Source organism: Lepidochelys olivacea (assembly GCF_965140295.1).
Source record: "Lepidochelys olivacea isolate rLepOli2 genome assembly, chromosome: 7".
Classification (NCBI taxonomy): domain Eukaryota; kingdom Metazoa; phylum Chordata; order Testudines; family Cheloniidae; genus Lepidochelys; species Lepidochelys olivacea.
Genome location: NC_140417.1, coordinates 52,146,440 through 52,168,186, shown reverse-complemented (window position 1 = coordinate 52,168,186; position 21,747 = coordinate 52,146,440). Strand labels below are relative to the sequence as shown.

Here is a 21,747-nt window from a genome sequence, read left to right as displayed (position 1 = left end):
TGATTAAATTTTACCTTCGCAGCCACCACTGGAGCCATTGCAGATCCCACTGTCCAGGCATACACTAGAATATTCTTTTGTCAGAGGGAATTTAATGTAGTGGCTAAACAAAGAAAATGTATTCTTGTTAGGACATTCATGTGGGTGCCCAATGCCAGAATGCCTGGGTCCCCGACATCAGTGGTTCTCAACCAAGGGTATGTGTACCCCTGGGGGTACGCACAAGTCTTCCAGGGAATACATCAACTCATCTAGATATTTGCCTAGTTTTACAACAGGCTACATAAAAAGCAGAAGCAAAGTCAGTACAAAACAAGATTTCACACAGACAATGACTTGTATACAATGCTCTATATACTAGACATGGAAATGTAAGTACAGTATTTATATTCCAATTGATTTATTTGATAATTATATGGTAAAAATGAGAACGTAAGCAATGTTTCAGTACTAGTGTGCTGTGATACTTTTGTATTTTTATGTCTGATTTTATGAACAAGTAGTTTTTAAGTGAGGTGTAACTTGGAAGTACACAAGACAAGTCAGACTCCTGAAAGGGGTACAGTCATCTGGAAAGGTTGAGAGCCACTGCTGTACATCTATTAAAGACAATGAACAACAAGCCTGAGTGTCCACAGAACCAAATCAAAACAAACCACCATGTACAGCAGCCCTGGCTTCAACAGGAGAAAACTCAGGCTTACACAGTGTTTTTGAAAATCCTACCCAAAAGTCTTTACAGTTTTATCTCTGCAATTGAATGACAGTAAAGGGAATATCATTATTACATATGCTGATTGCCAGTATATCTGAACATTTTAATGGGGGGCCTCTGCATGTATACATACACACACACACGGTTATTTTCTTTTCTTTCTTTCCTCTGGGGGCGTGTGTGGAAGAAGGAAGGTGCGGGTAGGTCTTTCAGACTCTGCCCCATTTCTTTTGATTTTTGTTTTTTTTTACCCTTCTCTTTCATGAAGTTTTTTGGCTTCAGCTGAAGGAGGCAGACACTGTGGCAACATCTTTGTTGAAAGAAAACAACTAGAAAATTCAAGCAGAGGAGCCAATCAGAGCAGAGGGATTATAGCAGTCAATTGGAGTAGACAGTTGCCTTAATTATCATAAAAAGATTATGCAAGTCCCTTCACTCTGAATGGCTAATGGTGGCCTGTCAGCCAGAGAACAAGGGTTTACATACAACTTAGTTATTAAGAAATAACCACTGCAGAAATCATGCAAATCAAAGGGAGCATGGTCACAGGGAAAAGCTGTGGAGCTCTGGGCCAGAAACTGGGCAGCTTCCTGACCTCAGAGGGGTTGAGACAGACCCACTACAGTATAACCGCATGAGCTAATACTAGAATTTTGTATGAACATCCCCACTACCATGCCTGTACTTACCCAATCTGCTCCAAGACAACCTTGTACAAGTGATCCAGAGTGAGCTTGTGTTTGGGCACAGAGATTAGTAGTGGCTGCCCACAAAGAACAGTCCCTGAAGAAGTGCTGGACTGTCTTATTCTTTTTTCTCTGAAGTATACAGAAAGAGTGATGCACTCAGCACCATCCTCGCTTGACTTGCAAACTTCATATCTGTTTGAAAGAAAGAAATGGGTGAGTTCTACCCCTAAAGCACAGTGGGCAGACAGAAGCAATACTAATTAACTCTAGCAAGGGTTCTGCAAAAGATTCACACTTGGGAAGGACAAGAAGGGTTCTCAAACTTTTGGCACATTATGGACCACACCTTAACAGAGAGATTCTCTCATGGACACCTCCCAGGCACTGAGGAGTGTGCAGACCACTATCCCTGCCCCTTTGCCCAGACCCCTGCTGTCTCCCTCGCCTCCTGCAGAACATTGCTGTGGTGACTACAGATATTGTTTATGTTAAAAAGCACCATTAGGAAAATACATATTGGTAACTGACTCTAGTGTGATAAACGTTTTGTCCCTTTTGAAAAAAGTTAACCACACCATCTCCTTCATGTACCCGCATAACAAACAGCATATATTCCTTGCCAAATTCTTCTGGTTGCCCCCCCATCCACACATGAAATCAACATTTACCTCAGCCTTATCCAAACTGAGCCTGAGAAGGCCAGCCCTCTTCCATGCTTCAATCTCATACAGACCTTGGGTCCTTTGTTCCACTGCACGAGTAGGTTCAGAAGTAATGGGGACACAGAGCTAAGCATCATATTCAAACTAAAGCACTGCAACCCATATTTCAATAACCATCCCAGCACACTTCTATACCAGAGGGGCAACAAGCTGTAACTTTACAGTACTTTGCAGTAAACAGCCTTAAAAGCAACTGCCCAAAACTACCCACCAGAATAAACGAGTAGAGCCACTCAGGAGGAGCTCTACCTGCTCCTACTAGGAACCACAGACGTGTCAGCAAGACTTATATCCCATGGTGTTAAAGGCAGCTGACAGATCTTTAAGAATCAGCATTTGCCGCTTCTTTAGAAGGAACCATCACAGCAAAAACTCAAGAATTCCATATACTGGACAGTAGCAAGTGTAGTGCCTATATTTTAAAGAGGCACTAAGGATCATGTAGGGAATTATATGCCAGAACTTCTTCCTTCTGGTACCTAGTAATTTGGTCTAAATGATCATTTAAAAATAGAATACGACACTAGGAAGAGCACACTATGACAGGGTATAATCAGCAAAGTTTTTGCAAAGGAAAATCAAGTCTCACTAATCTATCAGTCAATAAACAAGTGGAGAGAGGCAAACAATTCATTGAGACTTTCAGAAGGCCTTTCACAAAGTTCCTCAAAAAAGCTACTAAAGAAACTAAATGGTCATGATGAAAAAGGCAAAATATCGTTTATGGGTCAAAAACTGTCTAAAAAAAGGAAAACAGAATAAGAATAAATGTCCGGTTTACATCTTGACAAAGGTTAACACTGGTGCCACAAGGTAGAATACCAATGTTTAATATACTTATTATTTAACTATCTGGAAAAAAGGGGCAAGCATCAAAGTGGCAAAATTTGCACATGACAAAATTATTTAGTTTGGTCAAGAACAAAGGAGCATTAGGACCTTTAGAGGTACCCAGCATAGTTACGTGAATGGACAAAATGATGTAAAGGTGGTCTGCAAATCAATTTGACAAATGGACAAAATGATGAGGCCTCATCTGGAGTACTGTGTCCAGTTTTGGGCCCCACACTTCAAGAAGGATGTGGATAAATTGGAGAGAGTCCAGCGAAGGGCAACAAAAATGATTAGGGGACTGGAACACATGAGTTATGAGGAGAGGCTGAGGGAGCTGGGATTGTTTAGCCTGCAGAAGAGAAGAATGAGGGGGGATTTGATAGCTGCTTTCAACTACCTGAAAGGGGGTTCCAAAGAGGATGGCTCTAGACTGTTCTCAATGGTAGCAGATGACAGAACAAGGAGTAATGGTCTCAAGTTGCAGTGGGGGAGGTTTAGATTGGATATTAGGAAAAACTTTTTCACTAAGAGGGTGGTGAAACACTGGAATGCGTTACCTAGGGAGGTGGTAGAATCTCCTTCCTTAGAGGTTTTTAAGGTCAGGCTTGACAAAGCCCTGGCTGGGATGATTTAACTGGGAATTGGTACTGCTTCGAGCAGGGGGTTGGACTAGATGACCTTCTGGGGTCCCTTCCAACCCTGATATTCTAGGATTCTATGATTCTATGTCAGCACATACTCAGTTTTGACAAATACAATACACACACACTGGAGAGAATAATATGAATTGTTCATACATCTTAAAAGGTTCTAAATTAACTACATCAACCCAGCAAAGGGACTGGGTATCACTGTAGACAGCTCAATGTGCAGCAATGGCTAAAAAACCCCAGTGTTTTATGTAATGGAATAAAGAATAATAAGGAAAATAGCATTATTGTATCTTACAAAGGATTCTGCAGAATTAGAGAGGGCAGAGAAGAGTAATGAGACTGACTAGGGGCCTGAATAAAGTCTCCGATGAAGAGACTGCAAAGACCAGGATTGTTACCCTATAGGAGGATACAATAAAAGTAAACAAAACAATGCGTGACCTAGAGAGGAAGGTTGGGAGCTTTTATTCACCCTCTCTCATGATACCTGAGCAAGGGGACAGCCAGTGAAACTAAAAAGTGGGCATGGAGAATGAGGGCATTCAGCACAAACACCTGACGGCATTTTGTCAGATTGATTTGCAGACCACCTTTACATAGTCATATTCTGATCACATGCCACAGAGATCTCACTATTCTTTCAGCAGGAATAACATTCCTCCAGAGAACAATTTACAGTGCTATGGGAAGTGGAAATACTCCCACAGAGCAACACTTTGGACACAAGGCCCTTGTGTGCATTTCCAAGGGCCTTATGAGAAGTTCTATTTTATTTAAACCCACACTCCTTGCTTCAAAAAGCATCTCCCCCTCTACAGTTTATATGCTCCAATTGTCAATTACTATACCATTGGTTTGTATGGAACTGTCTCAATTATACATTGAAACCTACTGTCATAAGGGGGAGAGCGTATGAGTAAGGAGACCTGTGAAAGAAACTACTTTCAGAGAATTCCAGTGCCACTCTCTCCCTTTCCTCACAAAATTGACCTGCAAAGGAAAACAAGGCACTTGTACCTTCTTTCCACTTTAAGGTCGATACAGAAGACTAAGGTTGCATTTGGTTTTGTTTTAAGCTAGAAGTTTTTTTTAAAAAACATAAGATATTTAGGTCTTGCCTGTCCTGGAAGGCTCTATTGTTACTAGAGAAGTAGCGAAACAATGACATCATAAGAACCAAGAAACTGGAAGCTGAACAACCAAGAGGAAAAAGGCTTTTAGTTCATCTGCCCAAAATTCTAGTTTGTTTTTTGTTAAGGCCTATTTAATTTAAACTCCAAATGAAGTTTTGGGAGAAAAGATGCTTTTGTTAAAGATTCAACACCCCCAAAAGTTCAATTAAGCTTTGAGAATTCACAATGTACATGTCTTGAGATGTCCCAGAAGTCTTCCAGGAAATCCATGAAACACCAGAGTTGATATTCCAGATATTTTTAAGGTAAAAAACAGAAATAATCACCTGCCCCCAAAAAACCCAACACAAAACAAAGCTTTTCAGGTTTTGGTTAGCCATAATAAAGGGACCAAGGGGAAAAAGAAAAAGCCTCATATCCAGGATTTTAAAAATACTTTCCAGTGTATCTTTCAAAACCAAGCATTTTATCTTCCACACACCAGCGGTTTGAGTTGTACAATTGGGATTAAAACGTCGGCACTAACACAAGACATCCTTTGTTAAACAGTTATGTGGAAAAAGAAGTGTAGTGTCCTCTATCCTCTACCTCCATGAGCCTCCGAATGCTCTCCCTGCCAAAGTGCCTGTTTGGCAATGTAACCTGTGTACAGCGAGACCTGTTCCAATGCTTTCTGGTCAAAGCCCTCATCTGACACTTAAGGGATCCTGTGTTTTATGTAATGGAATAAAGAACAATAAGGAAAATAGCATTATTGTATCTTACAAAGGATTCTGCAGAATTAGAGAGGGCAGAGAAGAGTAATGAGACTGACTAGGGGCCTGAATAAAGTCTCCGATAAAGAGACTGCAAAGACCAGGATTGTTACCCTATAGGAGGATACAATAAAAGTAAACAAAACAATGCATGACCTAGAGAGGAAGGTTGGGAGCTTTTATTCACCCTCTCTCATGATACCTGAGCAAGGGGTCAGCCAGTGAAACTAAAAAGTGGCAAATTCAAAACTAATCACAAGAAGCGCAATGGACAATTAGCCTGTAGAACTGATCATAACAGGACATTACGGAGGCCAAGAGCTTGATAAAATTAAAAAAAATTAGACATTTATTACGGTAATGAGAATATCCAAAGTTGTTATAGCAAATATTAAACATACAGATTAGTTTTGGAAAGGAACTAAAACCTCATTTCAGGACATGAGTCAATTGCTAATTGAGAAGGTTAGGAAAATCTTGCCAGAACTGCCTACTGCAGAGTTTCTCACACCTTGCTTAGAAACATCTGGTATAAGCTACTGCTAGAGAAAAGACACCGGACTAGCTGGATCACTGACTGATCTAATCCAGACTGACAAAATTGCTATGTCCTTATCATGGTACTAGGTCAGAAGCTTCTACACCCAAATCAATGTTTTAGAAACCAGGAACTTTTTGGAATAAAAATCACAGCATGTGGTAAGACAGAGAAAGCCGAATAAAGTGGTTCATGATATGGCAAACACACATTTTATAAAAATGTGCACATAAGTTAAAGTGTAAGTTAAAGGTGACCTGCAAATCAACTCGGCAAAGTTGCATCAACTTTAACAATACAATATACTGAATGCCCCCATTAGCCAGGCTACAAGAATGGGGGTATTCAGAATATTAATCACTTGAAAAGCTTTCGTTTTAGGTCCCATGATCTAAGAAGAAATTTAAATTAAACAAAAAACCCCAAACCAAAAACTATAAGACTTTGCAAAACTGTGCAATGTACTTTTTAAAAAGTCACTTACCTGACCCCTTGTAGGCCGGCTCCATGCTCCAGCAGGATCCCTGGGTGATGTGACATCACCAGCATGGTACATGCTGGGGCGTTACATCGGAGCGGGAGCCGGAAGCCCTAGTGGGGCTGGACATCATGGGACCTAAGAAAAAAAGATAGTAAGTGTTCTGGTTATGTACTGAATGCCCTCTTCTGTTTAGCCTGGAGAATGAGGGCATTCAGCACAAACACCTGATGGCATTTTGTCAGATTGATTTGCAGACCACCTTTACATAGTCATATTCTGATCACATGCCACAGAGATCTCACTATTCTTTCAGCAGGAATAACATTCCTCCAGAGAACAATTTACAGTGCTATGGAAAGTGGAAATACTCCCACAGAGCAACACTTTGGACACAAGGCCCTTGTGTGCATTTCCAAGGGCCTTATGAGAAGTTCTATTTTATTTAAACCCACACTCCTTGCTTCAAAAAGCATCTCCCCCTCTACAGTTTTTATGCTCCAATTGTCAATTACTATACCATTGGTTTGTATGGAACTGTTTCAATTATACATTGAAACCTACTGTCATAAGGGGGAGAGCGTATGAGTAAGGAGACCTGTGAAAGAAACTACTTTCAGAGAATTCCAGTGCCACTCTCTCCCTTTCCTCACCTGCCCCCAAAAAATAATCACCTGCCCCCAAAAAACCCAACACAAAACAAAGCTTTTCAGGTTTTGGTTAGCCATAATAAAGGGACCAAGGGGAAAAAAAAAAAAGCCTCATATCCAGGATTTTAAAAATACTTTCCAGTGTATCTTTCAAAACCAAGCATTTTATCTTCCACACACCAGCGGTTTTGAGATGTACAATTGGGATTAAAACGTCGGCACTAACACAAGACATCCTTTGTTAAACAGTTATGTGGAAAAAGAAGTGTAGTGTCCTCTATCCTCTACCTCCATGAGCCTCCGAATGCTCTCCCTGCCAAAGTGCCTGTTTGGCAATGTAACTGTACATTGCCCTGTGTACAGCGAGACCTGTTCCAATGCTTTCTGGTCAAAGCCCTCATCTGACACTTAAGGGATCCTGCTGACAAAAGCAACAGAATGAAAGTCGTAATTGTACTGTCACACTCTGTGCTTCACTGAAGGGAGGTGACACATCCCCAGGGTACAATCTGAACTGTGGAATCACTAGCTCGGAACTCTCTAGCTCGGGACACCTCTTACGCTGCTTGGCGAGTGAAAAGCAGTCCCTCCAGGCTTTTCTCTCACACAGCCATCAGCATATAAAGGCACATCCAGGAAAGTTACATGAATGTTCTCCCAGCCACTCGTGAACTCTATACAGGAAGATACTCCGATTAACTAGTCCATCACTCCATCAAAGGGTAATGGATATGCACCAGCCTTTGTTAACCTGAGTAGAGATTCCCCAAATACTTCCGTCAAAGCACACTGGTTTAAATAAAATATTAAAACAGGTTTATTAACTATAGAAAGATAGATTTTAAGTGATTATAACTGGTAAAGGCATAAAAGTCAGAATTGGTTACAAAAGGAACTAAAATAATGTTGCAATCTAATTCCTAAACATAACCAAGGATATTCAACAGGCTGTCTCCTTCCAGCCTGGGACCACCCCTCCCAGCTCAATGATGCTCCCCTTTTGTCTTTTAAATGCTAATGCTGCCGTGAGGAGAGATGGGGAAGGAGAGGTAATGAAAAAGCCATTGTCTTTTATTTTATACCTTCCTACTCTCCTGAAGGAATACCCTCCTGCTGGGGTGCAAGACATACAGTCTGTGGTATACGTGAGATGTGAAGTGTACCTCTGGTGAATTGCAAATTTCTTGCTTATACCTTCTATGTATGTGCTGTTTGGAGAACGACATGTAAGGCCTCGGTCTACAGTCCTCTGTTATCTCTAAGGAGCTAGTCTGTGGGCATTTTCCAGGACTTTCAATATGTTTCAGTAACAAACATATAGCAAAATCTCATAACTCCATATACAACATTAATGCAGAAATGTTATGGGACAATGATGTTCAGCAAATTATGACTTTTCAAATGATGACTTATGAGGCATGCTTTGTACAAAATATCATATAAAAGGGGTGAATATGAGGTTACAGGGTGTTACTTGGGTACAGGGTGTCAAAGGAGGCTGTTCTACATTTCCTACAAATCCCTCCTTCCACCTGCAAAATGAACACTGGGTGCTAATTAACAACATTTATTGAATTCAAAACTCCAGAATCATGAAACTCAAGTCCACCAAGAGTGATTCTGTTCTCCTATCTGCAGACCTAACTTAACTTTCTTTATTGATTCTCTCTTCAAAACAATGCTGGATAGATGTTACAAAGAATTGACCATTTAGGAGGGAAAATGTTCCTTTTTTGGATCCACTTCATGAAACAGTACTGGGATAAGAAGAAAAGAAAAAACTGCCAGGCCAGGTTTTCTAAGGACCCTAGAACTCGATGTCACTTGAGCAACGAACTTTGGATTACATAAAACAAATGCATACATGTGGTCCTTGATTTCAGTGTTCCGGAGGATAATTCTCACAGGGTAGCCCAGGGTCTCATACCCACCACAACAGCCCTATGATTATTCCTGGTGTTCTCAGATATCAACCATATTCACAGGCACATTTAGTAACATTAAATATCTTTTGTTTCTGGCAGTGCCCACAATGCATTAGGCAATTTCCAGATGCTATGAAAGGACTGTCCTTTCCGGAAGGGCTCACAATCTAAATAACAGATTTAATCTGTGGCATGGAACTAGAGACAGAGCTGTAGGAAAGTTATACCTCCTTCAGGCTCAGATTAGAGCCACTCTCTCCACATCAACAGAATTTACAGATGAATGGAGCCTGAAGGACTCCAGACTCTTCAAGAATTACACCCCCCAACCAGTGAATTCAATGGGAACTGCTGGGCGGCTGGCACTTTTGAAAGTCCAGCCATTTATTTAGGGTTTTAAATATGGATTTGGGGCCCTATATTTAGGGCACCCATTTTTGAAAATCTTGGACTGATTAATTCTCAAAAATGCCTGGGAGATCGGCTGCAAGCGAGTGAGTAAGCAAACAACAAAGCAAGTATAGTACAACTCAAAACGTACTTTGTTTATTCCACTTCTTCAGAATATACTAGTGAGTACTATGGAATATGTTTTGCACACAATGAAGTTTATCACTGAATTTTTGGTGGAAAGTAAGGTCAGACCACTGGTGTGCAAGAGTGACTTATGAAATGCACAGATTAGTAAAATGTCAATTAGCCAAACTTTATGGTACATTTCAGATGCTCTAAAAAAGATTTTTAGTGATTTACTAATCTTTGTAATTAAACATCAGAGAATCTTTTTAACATCAGGAATCATTTCCCCTTTAACCTAAAAACAGAGCCATGTTGCAGGCTGCATTTCATACACTGAAAATTTCAAAAATTCTATTCTGGAGTCCATTAAACCACCAGTAAAGCTTCCGGATTAATTTGAGACAACCCAAAATCCTCCCGGCAAAGATGTCACAGATACCAAAAACCTCCTTCCTCTGTCCCTTTTCCCCCCTCTCAACTTATCATCAGATGAAACTCGCACAGTGAAACTTTGCTTGCTCCACTCCCAGCTCTGCACACTAAATCACAGACCTCAATCTTGGTGCAAAAAAGGTTATTAACGATGGCTCACCTTGATCATCACTACAAAAGTCCCCCCTCCCCCCCAGTTCTCCTGGTGGTAATAGCTCACCTTAAGTGATCACTCTCGTTACAGTATGTATGGTAACATCCATTGTTTCATGTTCTCTATGTATATAAATCTCCCCACTGTCTTTTCCAATGAATGCATCCAATGAAGTGAGCTGTAGCTCACGAAAGCTTATGCTCAAATAAATTTATTAGTCTCTAAGGTGCCACAAGTACTCCTTTTCTTTTTGCGAATACAGACTAACACGGCTGCTACTCTGAAACCTATAATTTTAGGTTATTGCAAACCCACCTTTGCCTTTACTGAATTTTAGGAGATATTTACAATTCTTTTCCATATACAAATGCTTGGAGATCAACAGCTTATGTATTTAGGTCTTTGATTGTCTGTTTTATTAAATGAAGTGTTCATGCTAATTAAACAAATTCCTAAAAAACCTTTATTCCAGTAAGTGATACGCACAAAAAGCTGCAAGGAGAATCCCTCTTTCTTGCTCACCTCCAGGCCCAATTACAGACTATGAAATGCACTTTTAGAAATGGAGGTTCTTCAAGATGTGTGGTCCCTATCTGTATTCTATGCACACCATGCACCTGAGTCTGGAAATTTTTAGAAAGCAGTGTCCAAAGGTCTGTATGTGTGCAATTGTTCTCCTCGTGCTCCAAACAAAAAATATAAAGGCCAGTATGGAATGACACCGCTCCAGTTCCTTTCCTTACTATGAATCTGGCTATGATCCACAGCAGAGGACACGTAGAGGAATACAGATTGGGACCACACATCTCGAAGAACCTCCAGTTACAGGTAAGTAACCACCATTTCTTCTTTGAATCATGGTCCCTATGTGTATTCCACACATGAGAGATTAGTAAGCAGCAGTCAACAGGAAGTGCGTATGAGGATGCAAAGTTATGGCTGTCTGTAATACCATCGTCCCCACAGCTGTATCTGTATTAGAAGACTGGACCAAAGCGTAGTGTCTTGTGAAGTTGCATAAGGAGCTCCAGCTAGCTGCCCTCCGTATATCTAGTAAAGGTATGTCTCGCAAAGACGCCATAGAGGTTGCTTGCACTCTGGTGAAGTGGGCTTTCATTGCCTCTGGGCAAGGTGGGGATATGAGTTCGTTGCTAACAAAGGATGATGCAGCCCGAGATCCATTTAGAATCTTTGCACAGATAGAGCTTGATCTCTCAATCTCTGCTATGGAAATAAAAAGTCTAAGTTTCTTTCCAATTACTTTTGTTCTCAGTAGATAAATGTCCTGTGTCCACTGGACATCTAGGGAGTGAAGTCTCCTCTCTCATCAGGGGTCTGCAGCTTTGGAAAAAATACTAGTAAGTGGACAGTTTGATTCATATGAAACTCTCAAATCACTTTAGGAGTGAATTTTGGGTGGAAGCAAAGAAAGACATTCTCTTTATGAAAAATGGTAAACGGCTGATCTGCTACGAGCGCTCCCAGCTCATTCAGCCTTCTGGCTGATTTGATAGCAACTAGAAAGGCAACGTTCATTGAGAGATCAAACATAGAGCAGATGGCTAATGGTTTGAAAGGAGGTTTGATGAGAAGCAAAAGAGCGAAGTTGAGGTCCCAGGGAGGTGTTGGAAACTCCACCAGTGGAAAAGATCTGAGAAGCCCGTTCAAGAATCTAGTCGTCGTAGGATGAGCAAAGATAGTGTGGTCCTTGATAGGATGAAAAGTGCTGATTGCTGCCCAATGGACCTGTAGGGAACTGACAGAAAAATCCAATGTCTTAATGGTGAGTAGGTAATCAAGGATAGCTGGATTCCAGCAGACTCTGGAAATGACTGGCGTTATCGTAATCAAGAAGAGAAATGCTTCCATTTGGCTGAATCCTGGTAGAATACTTCCTGCTATGGTTGAGGATGGATTGAACACTACTGAACATGTGTGCTCTACATCTGATGTCCATCCAAATACCAGGCCTTGAGTTGTAGTGGTGCTGGGTTGGGATGCTTGACTGTGCTGTTGTGTTGCACCAGCAAATCCAGAAATGGTCGGATGTTGATGGGCAGACACGTTGAAATCCTCATGAGGTCCAAGAACCAGAACTGCCTTGGGCCAAGTTGGGCTCGATGAGGATTACTTGAGCCCTGTCATGATGGATCTTTCACAGGACTTGTGGTATCAGTGGGATGGAAGGCATATGTGAGGTGATCCATCCAGGGTAACAGAAGGGTGTCCCCTTCAAGTCTCAGCCCAGAGCCACTCTGGAGCAGTACAGAGTGAGTTTTCTGTTCCCTGGTGACGCAAAGAGATTACAGGATGATGTTCCCCCTTGGTTGAAGAGATTGTTGAGAATGGAATCATGACTCTCCCATTCGTGGTCTGTTGAAAAACATCTGCTGAGTGTGTCTACTAGGGACTTGTGCATGCCTGGCTGGTATACTGTGTGATGGTGAACCCCATAAGGCTTTATGGAAATATGCTTCTGAATGTGTATATGACATAACTGGAATATGTTTTATGCTACATATGCCATGAAACATATCTATGTAAAGGTTATGATCTACTGAACATATTCATCCTCTTTGTATGCATGTGTCATTGTTGTATTCAAAGTTATGAATATTGGCTGTATACTTGTTTGATTTTAAATAACCTTAGTAAGGCATTTGGTCAGCTTCTTTAGAAGGGAATTTAAGTGCCAAGTCAAGAAGCACTTAACGGACAATGGATCTTGGAAGGCTCCAATCCACGTAAGAAGTCTACATGAGGACATTAAAGGTGGCATGTGAACCATGGCTGTTACCTGTAAGTTCTGAGTCATTCATGGACAGGTGACTTGCCCATGTGACTCCAAAACTCCATCTTGTAGCTGGACTTGAGGGGGAAAGGAGTCCAGGAGAGCTGGCTGTATTTCAAGGAATCCCTATTGAGGTTACAGGGACAAACCATCCCGATGTGTCGAAAGAATAGTAAATATGGCAGGAGACCAGCTTGGCTTAACGGTGAAATCCTTGCGGATCTTAAGCATAAAAAAGAAGCTTACAAGAAGTGGAAGATTGGACAGATGACCAGGGAAGAGTATAAAAATATTGCTCGGGCATGTAGGAATGAAATCAGGAGGGCCAAATCACACCTGGAGCTGCAGATAGCTAGAGATGTTAAGGGTAACAAGAGGGGTTTCTTCAGATATGTTGGCAACAAGAAGGAAGCCAAGGAAAAGTGTGGGCCCCTTACTGAATGAGGGAAGCAACCTAGTGACAGAGGATGTGGAAAAAGCTAATGTACTCAATGCTTTCTTTGCCTCTGTCTTCACTAACAAGGTCAGCTCCCAGACTGCTGCGCTGGGCAACACAGCATGGGGAGTAGGTGGCCAGCCCATTGTGGAGAAAGAGGTGGTTAGGGACTATTTAGAAAAGCTGGACATGCACAAATCCATGGGGCTGGACGCGTTGCATCCGAGAGTGCTAAAGGAATTGGCGGCTGTGATTGCAGAGCCATTGGCCATTATCTTTGAAAACTCGTGGCAAACGGGGGAAGTGCAGATGGAGCCTGACAAATGGTATAACAAGGGTGCACAAGGCCTGATGCGATATAGATATTCAGGCCTGTCTGTAAAGGCCTATACTTTAAAAATTTAGGTATATATTTATCATTTAGTTAGTTATAGAGGTACAAAACAAGAATCAAAATCACAGTCTGCCTGTTTACAGACCTTCTCTTACTATGATAGTCTAAGGCCTTGTTCTTAGGCTAAGGCCTTTGGCTAAGCAGCAGAGGCAGCCATAAATTGGAAAGCGTACGGTCATGTCCTCACCAGTCACATTGGAATAAGGTGCTATTGGGCTGTTAGGCATTATCAGGACAGGATTGTATTCCTATCACCACCAGATAAAGATAGTTAAAGAAAACTTTGTTTGATAGCATCCTGTCTGACAAGAACTTACTTATCAATAGCTAGGGTGTGAAATCCTCATTTCTGTGTTGTTCTATCACTGTAGTCTCCACTTCCCTATTGTTTGTCTGTATAATCTCTGTCTGGTTCTGTGACTTTTTCTGTCTGCTCTATAATTTTGTTGGGTGTAAACCAATTAAGGTGGTGGGATCTAATTTGTTAGATATTCATATTACAATATGTTAGGATTGGTTAGTTAAATTTCAGTAAAATGAGTGGTTAAGATATAGCTAAGCAGAACTCAAGTTTTACTATATAGTCTGCAGTCAAACAGGAAGTAAGGGGGGGGGATTGGAATCATGTTTTGCTCGGGTGGGGGAAAGGGGAACGGAAATGGGAACAGGGACACAGGTCAGGCTCTGTGGTGTCAGAGCTGGGAAGGGGGACACTGAGGAAGGAAACTGGAATCATTGCTTGCTGGAAGTTCACCCAATAAACATCAAATTGTTTGCACCTTTGGACTTCAGGTATTGTTGCTCTCTGTTCATGCCAGAAGGACCAGGGAAGTAAGAGGGTGAAGGAATAAGCCCTCTAACAAGGCCATGTGGTCATGGAGGAAAAGTTAAGACTTGACTGAGGGTGACCTGTTTTATTAGATCACTTAAGATGTGGAATCTCTCTGTGGGAAGACAGGCTATTGCTGTAGTCAAGTCCAGGGTTGCTCTTATGAAGTCTATGGACATCACAGGGTTCAAAGTAGACTTTCTGTGGAAAGATAGACCAAGTAGGAACGCTGTCACCGAGCAGACTTTCCTACTGGATCTGCCAGTCAGGAACCAGTCACTGAGATATGGAAAGACTGTGAAATTATTTAATCTTATCCAAGCTGCCAATTCTGAAAGGACTTTTGTGAAGACCCTGGGTGTGGTAGTGTGACCCTAGGCACCCCTATATTCACACCCTACACACTACTGCAATGATATTTGTACAAAATATGCCTTATTAGGTATCTTTTAGAAACTAAGACCAGATGTTAAAGATTGCAGGAAGAGACCATTTACCCTGTAAAACTGCAGCAGGAAGTATCACAATGGAACACACTAGGGGAATACTTTAATCAAAATGAAGTCAGCCCGGAGGAAACAGGAGACTGAACCTCAGGGAATCAACTGACCCTTGAAACCAAGGCAGATATAACCAAGGCAATATAAGAACACATGAAGACTTGTGATTATCCTTCACCTGTGCAGAAAAGGAAAACCAGCACCTTAGACTCTGGATCCTGGCTAAAAGCTAGTCAACTACTGCTGGAAAAAAGAATGGTGAGGAAACTGTCTTGAATAAAGAGTATATCTTTAGTTAGGTCTTAGCCTTTAGAAAGCATATTTTTATCTTTTGTTTGTTTGTAACCCTTTATCTTTACTCCTTATATACCTGGTATCACTTAACCTATGATTTCTTTAATAAATTTGTTTTACTTTTACTATAAAACAATGCACTGCTGTGTTTGAAGAGAAGGGTATGTTTACTCCACTTAAGCTAATAAACTGTAATGTACTGACTCTTTGAAAGAGCAGCAAACTTTATATCTTCTGTAAGTATACAGTAATAAAGGCTCTGCAATGGCTGGAGTTCACTGATTGTTACCTGCTAGGCAAGGTTTAGGCAGGGAGAGCCTTGAGGAGTTTGCTGGCGAGGAAGACAGATTGGTGTGGCTGGGAGCTAACACAAAATCTAATCTCCAGCAAAGTTCACTCTTGCTGAGGCAAAGAGGTAACAGAGTAGCTAACAATTCTAGGTATCTACAGCAGTATGTTATGCAAAGCTAGCCCAGATGGAAAGAGTCTGAACTGGAAGCAGTCCTTCCAAAGAGGAATCTGAGGAACCTTCTGTGGGATGGGTGAATGTCGATAGGAAAGTACGCGTCTTTAATGTCAAGGGCCATGAACAAAGTGCTCCCTTTCAGAGGGGTGATTATTGATGCCAGTGTGGAATTTTAATTTTTGGTTGAATACATTTTGTTGGTGAAGATCAAGAATCGGTATCCATCCATTGGACTTCTTGAGGACCAAGAAATATGGGGAATAGAACCCCTTCCCTTGATATTGAGGGGGCATTGGTTCTATGACCTTTTTCTGGAGAAGAGAATTTACCTCTTGAAGAAGAATCTCCTTGTGATAAAGTGGTCCCTGAAAAGGGGCCAGGAAGAGGGTTTGTGGCAAGTAGGTGAGATTAAACTCAATAATGTACCCTTAGTGGATGACGTCTAGTCCCATATGTCTGTAGTTATTTTTGCCAAGCTGAGAGCAAAGAGGGTAAGGCAGCTTCCAAAGGCATGAGGGACAACGAGGTATGCCATCAATGTCGGTACGCAGTCCTTGAACATATCATCAGAAGAACCCCTTGGATGGTGGGTGAAGTTGTGGTGGTAGAAGACGCCATCTATCTTTAAGTCCTTTGCTTCTTACATGTGGGGTCATATGGGCATTGATGATAGAACACCTGAGGAAATTGTGGTTTGGGCCTATAGGGTTGCTTGTGATGTTTCCTCTTTAAGGTCAGGGCATAAATGCCCAGGGAGCAGAGGGCTGTTCTCAAGTCTTTCTGAATGTGTCAAGAAACAATCGGTCTTCTCATTAAGCAAGTAAGACTCATGAAAGGGAAGGTCCTTGATGGTATTCTGGAGCATTTTAGGGAACCATGCAACCATGACTCATGCCTTTTGACTACAGCTCTAGTGACGGCTCTGCGGGCAGTATCAGTTGTGTTTACTACCACTTGAAGTGATGTCTTGGCCAGCAGCCTGCCTTCATCAATAAGGGTTTGGAACTGGGCCTTGTTTTCCTGGGGAAGTCTGTTTTAAAGTCTGCGAACAGGATGGATAAAAATCAATGATTTTTTAAAAAAAAAAATAAATCAGTCTTTTTGATAAAATGCTTTTTGAGGAAAAAACCTATCTAAAGATAGTTTTAATTAAAATACATTATAGCTCAAAGATATATAATCATGGAATAGGGATTATAAATTCAAATTCTATGGTATGGGACAATATATTCATGTAATGTTTAAGAAAAGTTTTGTAAATGAGTTCCAATAGTTCATTGATTAGGGACCCAATTTTATGGGATTCCAGGGGCTTCTGTATAGATTATTTAGGTTAACCTTTCTATCTACTCAATCAGACTCAGTGTTCAGTCTAGAAGATACCATCAGAGATGCTTAGTTTTGCAGTTCTCAAACTGTGGATTTGCATCTCCAGAGATAATATGTTTGTTAACAGCAAAAATGTTTTAAAATAAATAAATATCTAGAGGTGAGAAATAACAGACCTCAACCCTGCTGTCCCTCTGCAAATTTGTGTACACAGAGTCAACCCCTTACCTCTCTCTAAAAGTGCAAAGTTTCAAAAAGTTCAATGAATAGAAGATTGTTAGGGGCGGAATAGATATGGACAAGGAGAAGAAGTCTGGAGATAAATGTGAGAAGGGAGGGACAGGCAGTAGCAACAAAAGTGAAACTGTTTGAGCAGCATATTCCAAAAGTCTTGAGGTCTTTCTGAGTGTAGCCTTCATTGATCTGAGAACTACCATACCATTCTCTCACTAGAAGGAAAAACCTATAATGGCAGCAGGCCGTAAAAGAGACCCAGTCTGGGAATCATAGAATATCAGGGTTGGAAGGGACCTCAGGAGGTCATCTAGTCAAACCCCCTGCTCAAAGTAGGACCAATCCCAACTAAATCTTTTAATGAATATTTTAATGAAGTTCCTCTACCTGTGGGTAAGACAGGCATGCGTGCAAAATGCAAACAGTGCAACGAAGAAATGCAAGCGCTGTTTGCCCAAATGAAACATCATCATGAGAAGTGTTCCTCCTCAGGAGGAAGCTGCGTTGAAGATGATGAAAGGAACATGTCTGAACATGCAGGATCTTCAGGTTGGTAAACTTTTTTATTTCATACTTCTTTCTTAAGGACTGCCTGTCTTCCTTCTGGACTATTCTTGAATTCTCATGTTTGAGCAAAAAATATAGTTGTTACTCTCTGGTACTATCATTTTAGATGCAGTTGTGATAAAAAAAAATAAATAGCTGAAATAGGCAGATTTTCCCGTTTACAATTTCACCTTGAAAGTAGTACTGAGTGTCAGTGAAGCCAATGAGTAATACTAAATGAGCAGTATGGTAATAATAATTAAATAACTGCATTGACTTATTTTGTTTAGGAGAATCCATCCTCAACATACAGGATTCTGAAGACTATCCGCCTGCAAGATCACCATCATTTTCTAAAAAAAAAGAAAAGGAGTACTTGTGGCACCTTAGAGACTAACCAATTTATTTGAGCATGAGCTTTCGTGAGCTACAGCTCACTTCATCGGATGCATACCGTGGAAACTGCAGCAGACTTTATATACACACAGAGAATATGAAACAATACCTCCTCCCACCCCATTGTCCTGCTGGTAATAGCTTATCTAAAGTGATCATCAAGTTGGGCCATTTCCAGCACAAATCCAGGTTTTCTCACCCTCCACCCCCCCACACAAATTCACTCTCCTGCTGGTGATAGCCCATCCAAAGCCTATCACCAGCAGGAGAGTGAATTTGTGTGGGGGGGTGGAGGGTGAGAAAACCTGGATTTGTGCTGGAAATGGCCCAACTTGATGATCACTTTAGATAAGCTATTACCAGCAGGACAGTGGGGTGGGAGGAGGTATTGTTTCATATTCTCTGTGTGTATATAAAGTCTGCTGCAGTTTCCACGGTATGCATCCGATGAAGTGAGCTGTAGCTCACGAAAGCTCATGCTCAAATAAATTGGTTAGTCTCTAAGGTGCCACAAGTACTCCTTTTCTTTTTGCGAATACAGACTAACACGGCTGTTACTCTGAAACCTGTCATCATTTTCTATAGTTTCCTGGTTATCTGCCAATGATAGTGTTTCAGTCACATTATGTATGTCACAGACCTGTAGCAAAAAGGAAAAAAAAAATCTCCATCATCCAGAAACAACCATAGATAAGTTTGTGATCAGAACCAGCAGATTACAAAAAGAGGTAATCAATGAAAAAATTGCCTGGTTTCTTTATGCAATGAACTCTCCTTTCTGTCTGGAGAAACACTTCATTAACATGGTTCAATCATTAAGACCAGGACACAGCTCACCCAACAGAGCAGATGTCACAGGCAAATTGCTGGTTACAGTATATGAAAGAGAAATTGAGCAGCGTGCAAAAGGTCTAGAGGGTAAAATTGTTAACCTGAGTCTCGATGGGTGGAGAAACGTCCACACGATCCTGTTGTATGTGCTTGTGTGATACCAGAAGAAGGGTATGGTCTTCCTTACAGAAACAACTGATACACCAGGAAATGCACACATAGCAGAATACTTACAAGTAGTAGCAGTAAAAGCAATAAACTGAAAAAAAATTCAAATGTCTAGTATGGAGCTTGGTCACAGACTATGCTGCAAATGTATCCAAAATGAGAAGAAATCACTTAGAAGAGAGTATCGAGCCAATAACATACAGCTGCAGTGCTCATTTGGTGCACCTCCTAGCCAAAGACTTCAGTGTTCCAGAAATAAAGGCTAATGTTGTTGAAACTGCAAAATACTTCCACAACAACCACTTTGCAGGAGCTACCCTGAAAAAAGTGGGAGGAACCAAGCTAACTCTCCCGCAAGATGTGCGATGGAACTCAGTACTGAACTGTTTTGAGCAGTATATCAAGAAATGGCCTAATCTAATGACAGTTTGTGAACAAAATTGTGAAAAAATAGATGGCACTGTCACAGCCAAAGTTCTCAGTATTGGGCTTAAGAGAAATGTTGAACACATGCTGGAGTACACTGAAGCTATTTCTGTAGCCTTGAACAAAATGCAGGGAAATAGCTGTTTTACTGCTGACACTGTTGAAATTTGGAAGGAACTGAGTGAGATCTTAAAGAGAGAGAGAAATATGCAATGACAGAGTTAAATTACAAGCATTAAAAAAAACAAATGGGACAAGCACCACCTCCAGCTCATTTTCTTGCAAATATTCTCAATATTCGCTACCAGGGTCAAACCTTAACTGCTGAAGAAGAGGAGTTGGCTATGACATGGACATCCAGCAATCAACTCTCCATAATGCCTACTATAATAAACTTCAGAGCTAAGGGTGAACCGTTCAAGAAATATATGTTTGCTGATGAGGTTTTAAAGAAAGTCACAGCAGTGAACTGGTGGAAGTCACTTAAGCACTTGGATTCAGACACTGTTGAAGTGGTAATCTCACTTTTAACAACAGTAGCTTCTTCTGCCGGTGTAGAAAGAATATTTTCTTCCTTTGGACTAATTCATTCCAAATTGAGAAATCATTTGGGACCTGAAAAAGCAGGAAAGCTTGTTTTTCTTTTCCAGATTATGAACAAACAGGAAAATGAGGGTGAAGACGACTGAGTTAGGTGCAGAAGCCAATATTTTAAGTTTCTAATGTTGACTTACCTGACATAGTCTATTTAATTTTTGGTGGTTTTTTTTTTTTAATTTCATCTATTTTACTTTAAAACAATTTTAATAAAAACAAACCTGATTTTAAAAATCTTGAATGTTTAACTAAATTTAAAAATTCATATGCTTGTTTTCTTAAAATATAATATGTTTGCTGTTGAAGAAAAAAAATTCAGAATACATAATGTTGTTTTAGTTAAATAAAACAATTTACATGTCTGTCTGGTGATGTTCTCCTTCTAATACAGCATGACAAGAAAATCCTCCAAATATTAATGATTAACCTGTTGAATTGGAGATAGTTCACCTCCCAATGACTTCATAAATATCTGCTTCAATTACCTTTGGTAAATGGAATAACCAATCAGTCATTTTCTGATATAGCTGTAAAACTAATCTGAAAAGTTTTCAAAATAAAATCACTTTAAAAATGTATAGTGTGTACCTTCTAAAAATGTAACCTATATCTATCTCTGAGTTGTGAAGAATATGTATTACGATTATAACAACCAACAAGAATGTACTTTTATGTAGAAATCCATGATTAAATTGAGTCTTCCTGACTAGTAATTTAAATCATGATTTAAATCAAATCCACCATCTGCAAATTTGACATAATTCAGGAAATCATATTTTGCTAACTCCTCCTGGTACTTAACTCTGAACTGGAGATTAGCCAACAAGAATGATTTCCTACCCAAGAGGTCGAGGTGTTTACAGCCCTTGTTGGGGGAGTCTTGGAGTACTACACCCTAGACCTTTCTCTAGCCACTTGCTCTACTAAGGAGTGTGGCTGATGAGTGGGGGGGGGGGGGAACCTCTGCCCCTTTAGCTGGCATGAAATATCATTTCTCAGCTCTCCTTGGGGTAGGGGCACAAGAGGCAGGGGTATGCCACACTGATCTAGCAGGGCCCAAAATGGTTTGGCTAACTGGAAGGGCCACTCTCAAGGGGCCAGAGGATGTCCAATAGGTCCTGTTGCATATCCTGGACCTCTCTAACAGATATCTGCAGCTCAGTTGCCACCCTCTTTAACAACTCCTGATACGGCTTGTGGTCATCAAGTAGAAAAGGAGATGATGAAGCAACTGCCTCATCTGACGAGGACGACGACATACCTGTCGGAACTGGTTCAATCAGCTCGACCTCATCCACCATGCATTCTGACAA

At 40.8% G+C, this 21,747-nt stretch overlaps 1 protein-coding gene across 3 annotated transcripts in view; it reads right to left on the bottom strand.

Annotated features, from left to right (window-relative positions):
- USP4 (ubiquitin specific peptidase 4) overlaps window positions 1-21,747 on the bottom strand; it is a 110,579-nt gene that overhangs the window by 24,109 nt on the left and 64,723 nt on the right. For all 3 annotated transcript variants that reach the window (XM_084634334.1, XM_084634332.1, XM_084634333.1), the window contains 2 exons: window positions 1,405-1,596; window positions 15-103 (listed from right to left, as the gene is read on the bottom strand). In XM_084634334.1, coding sequence (XP_084490460.1) covers window positions 15-103; window positions 1,405-1,596 — 281 coding nt within the window. The remainder of the gene's footprint in view (window positions 1-14; window positions 104-1,404; window positions 1,597-21,747) is intronic.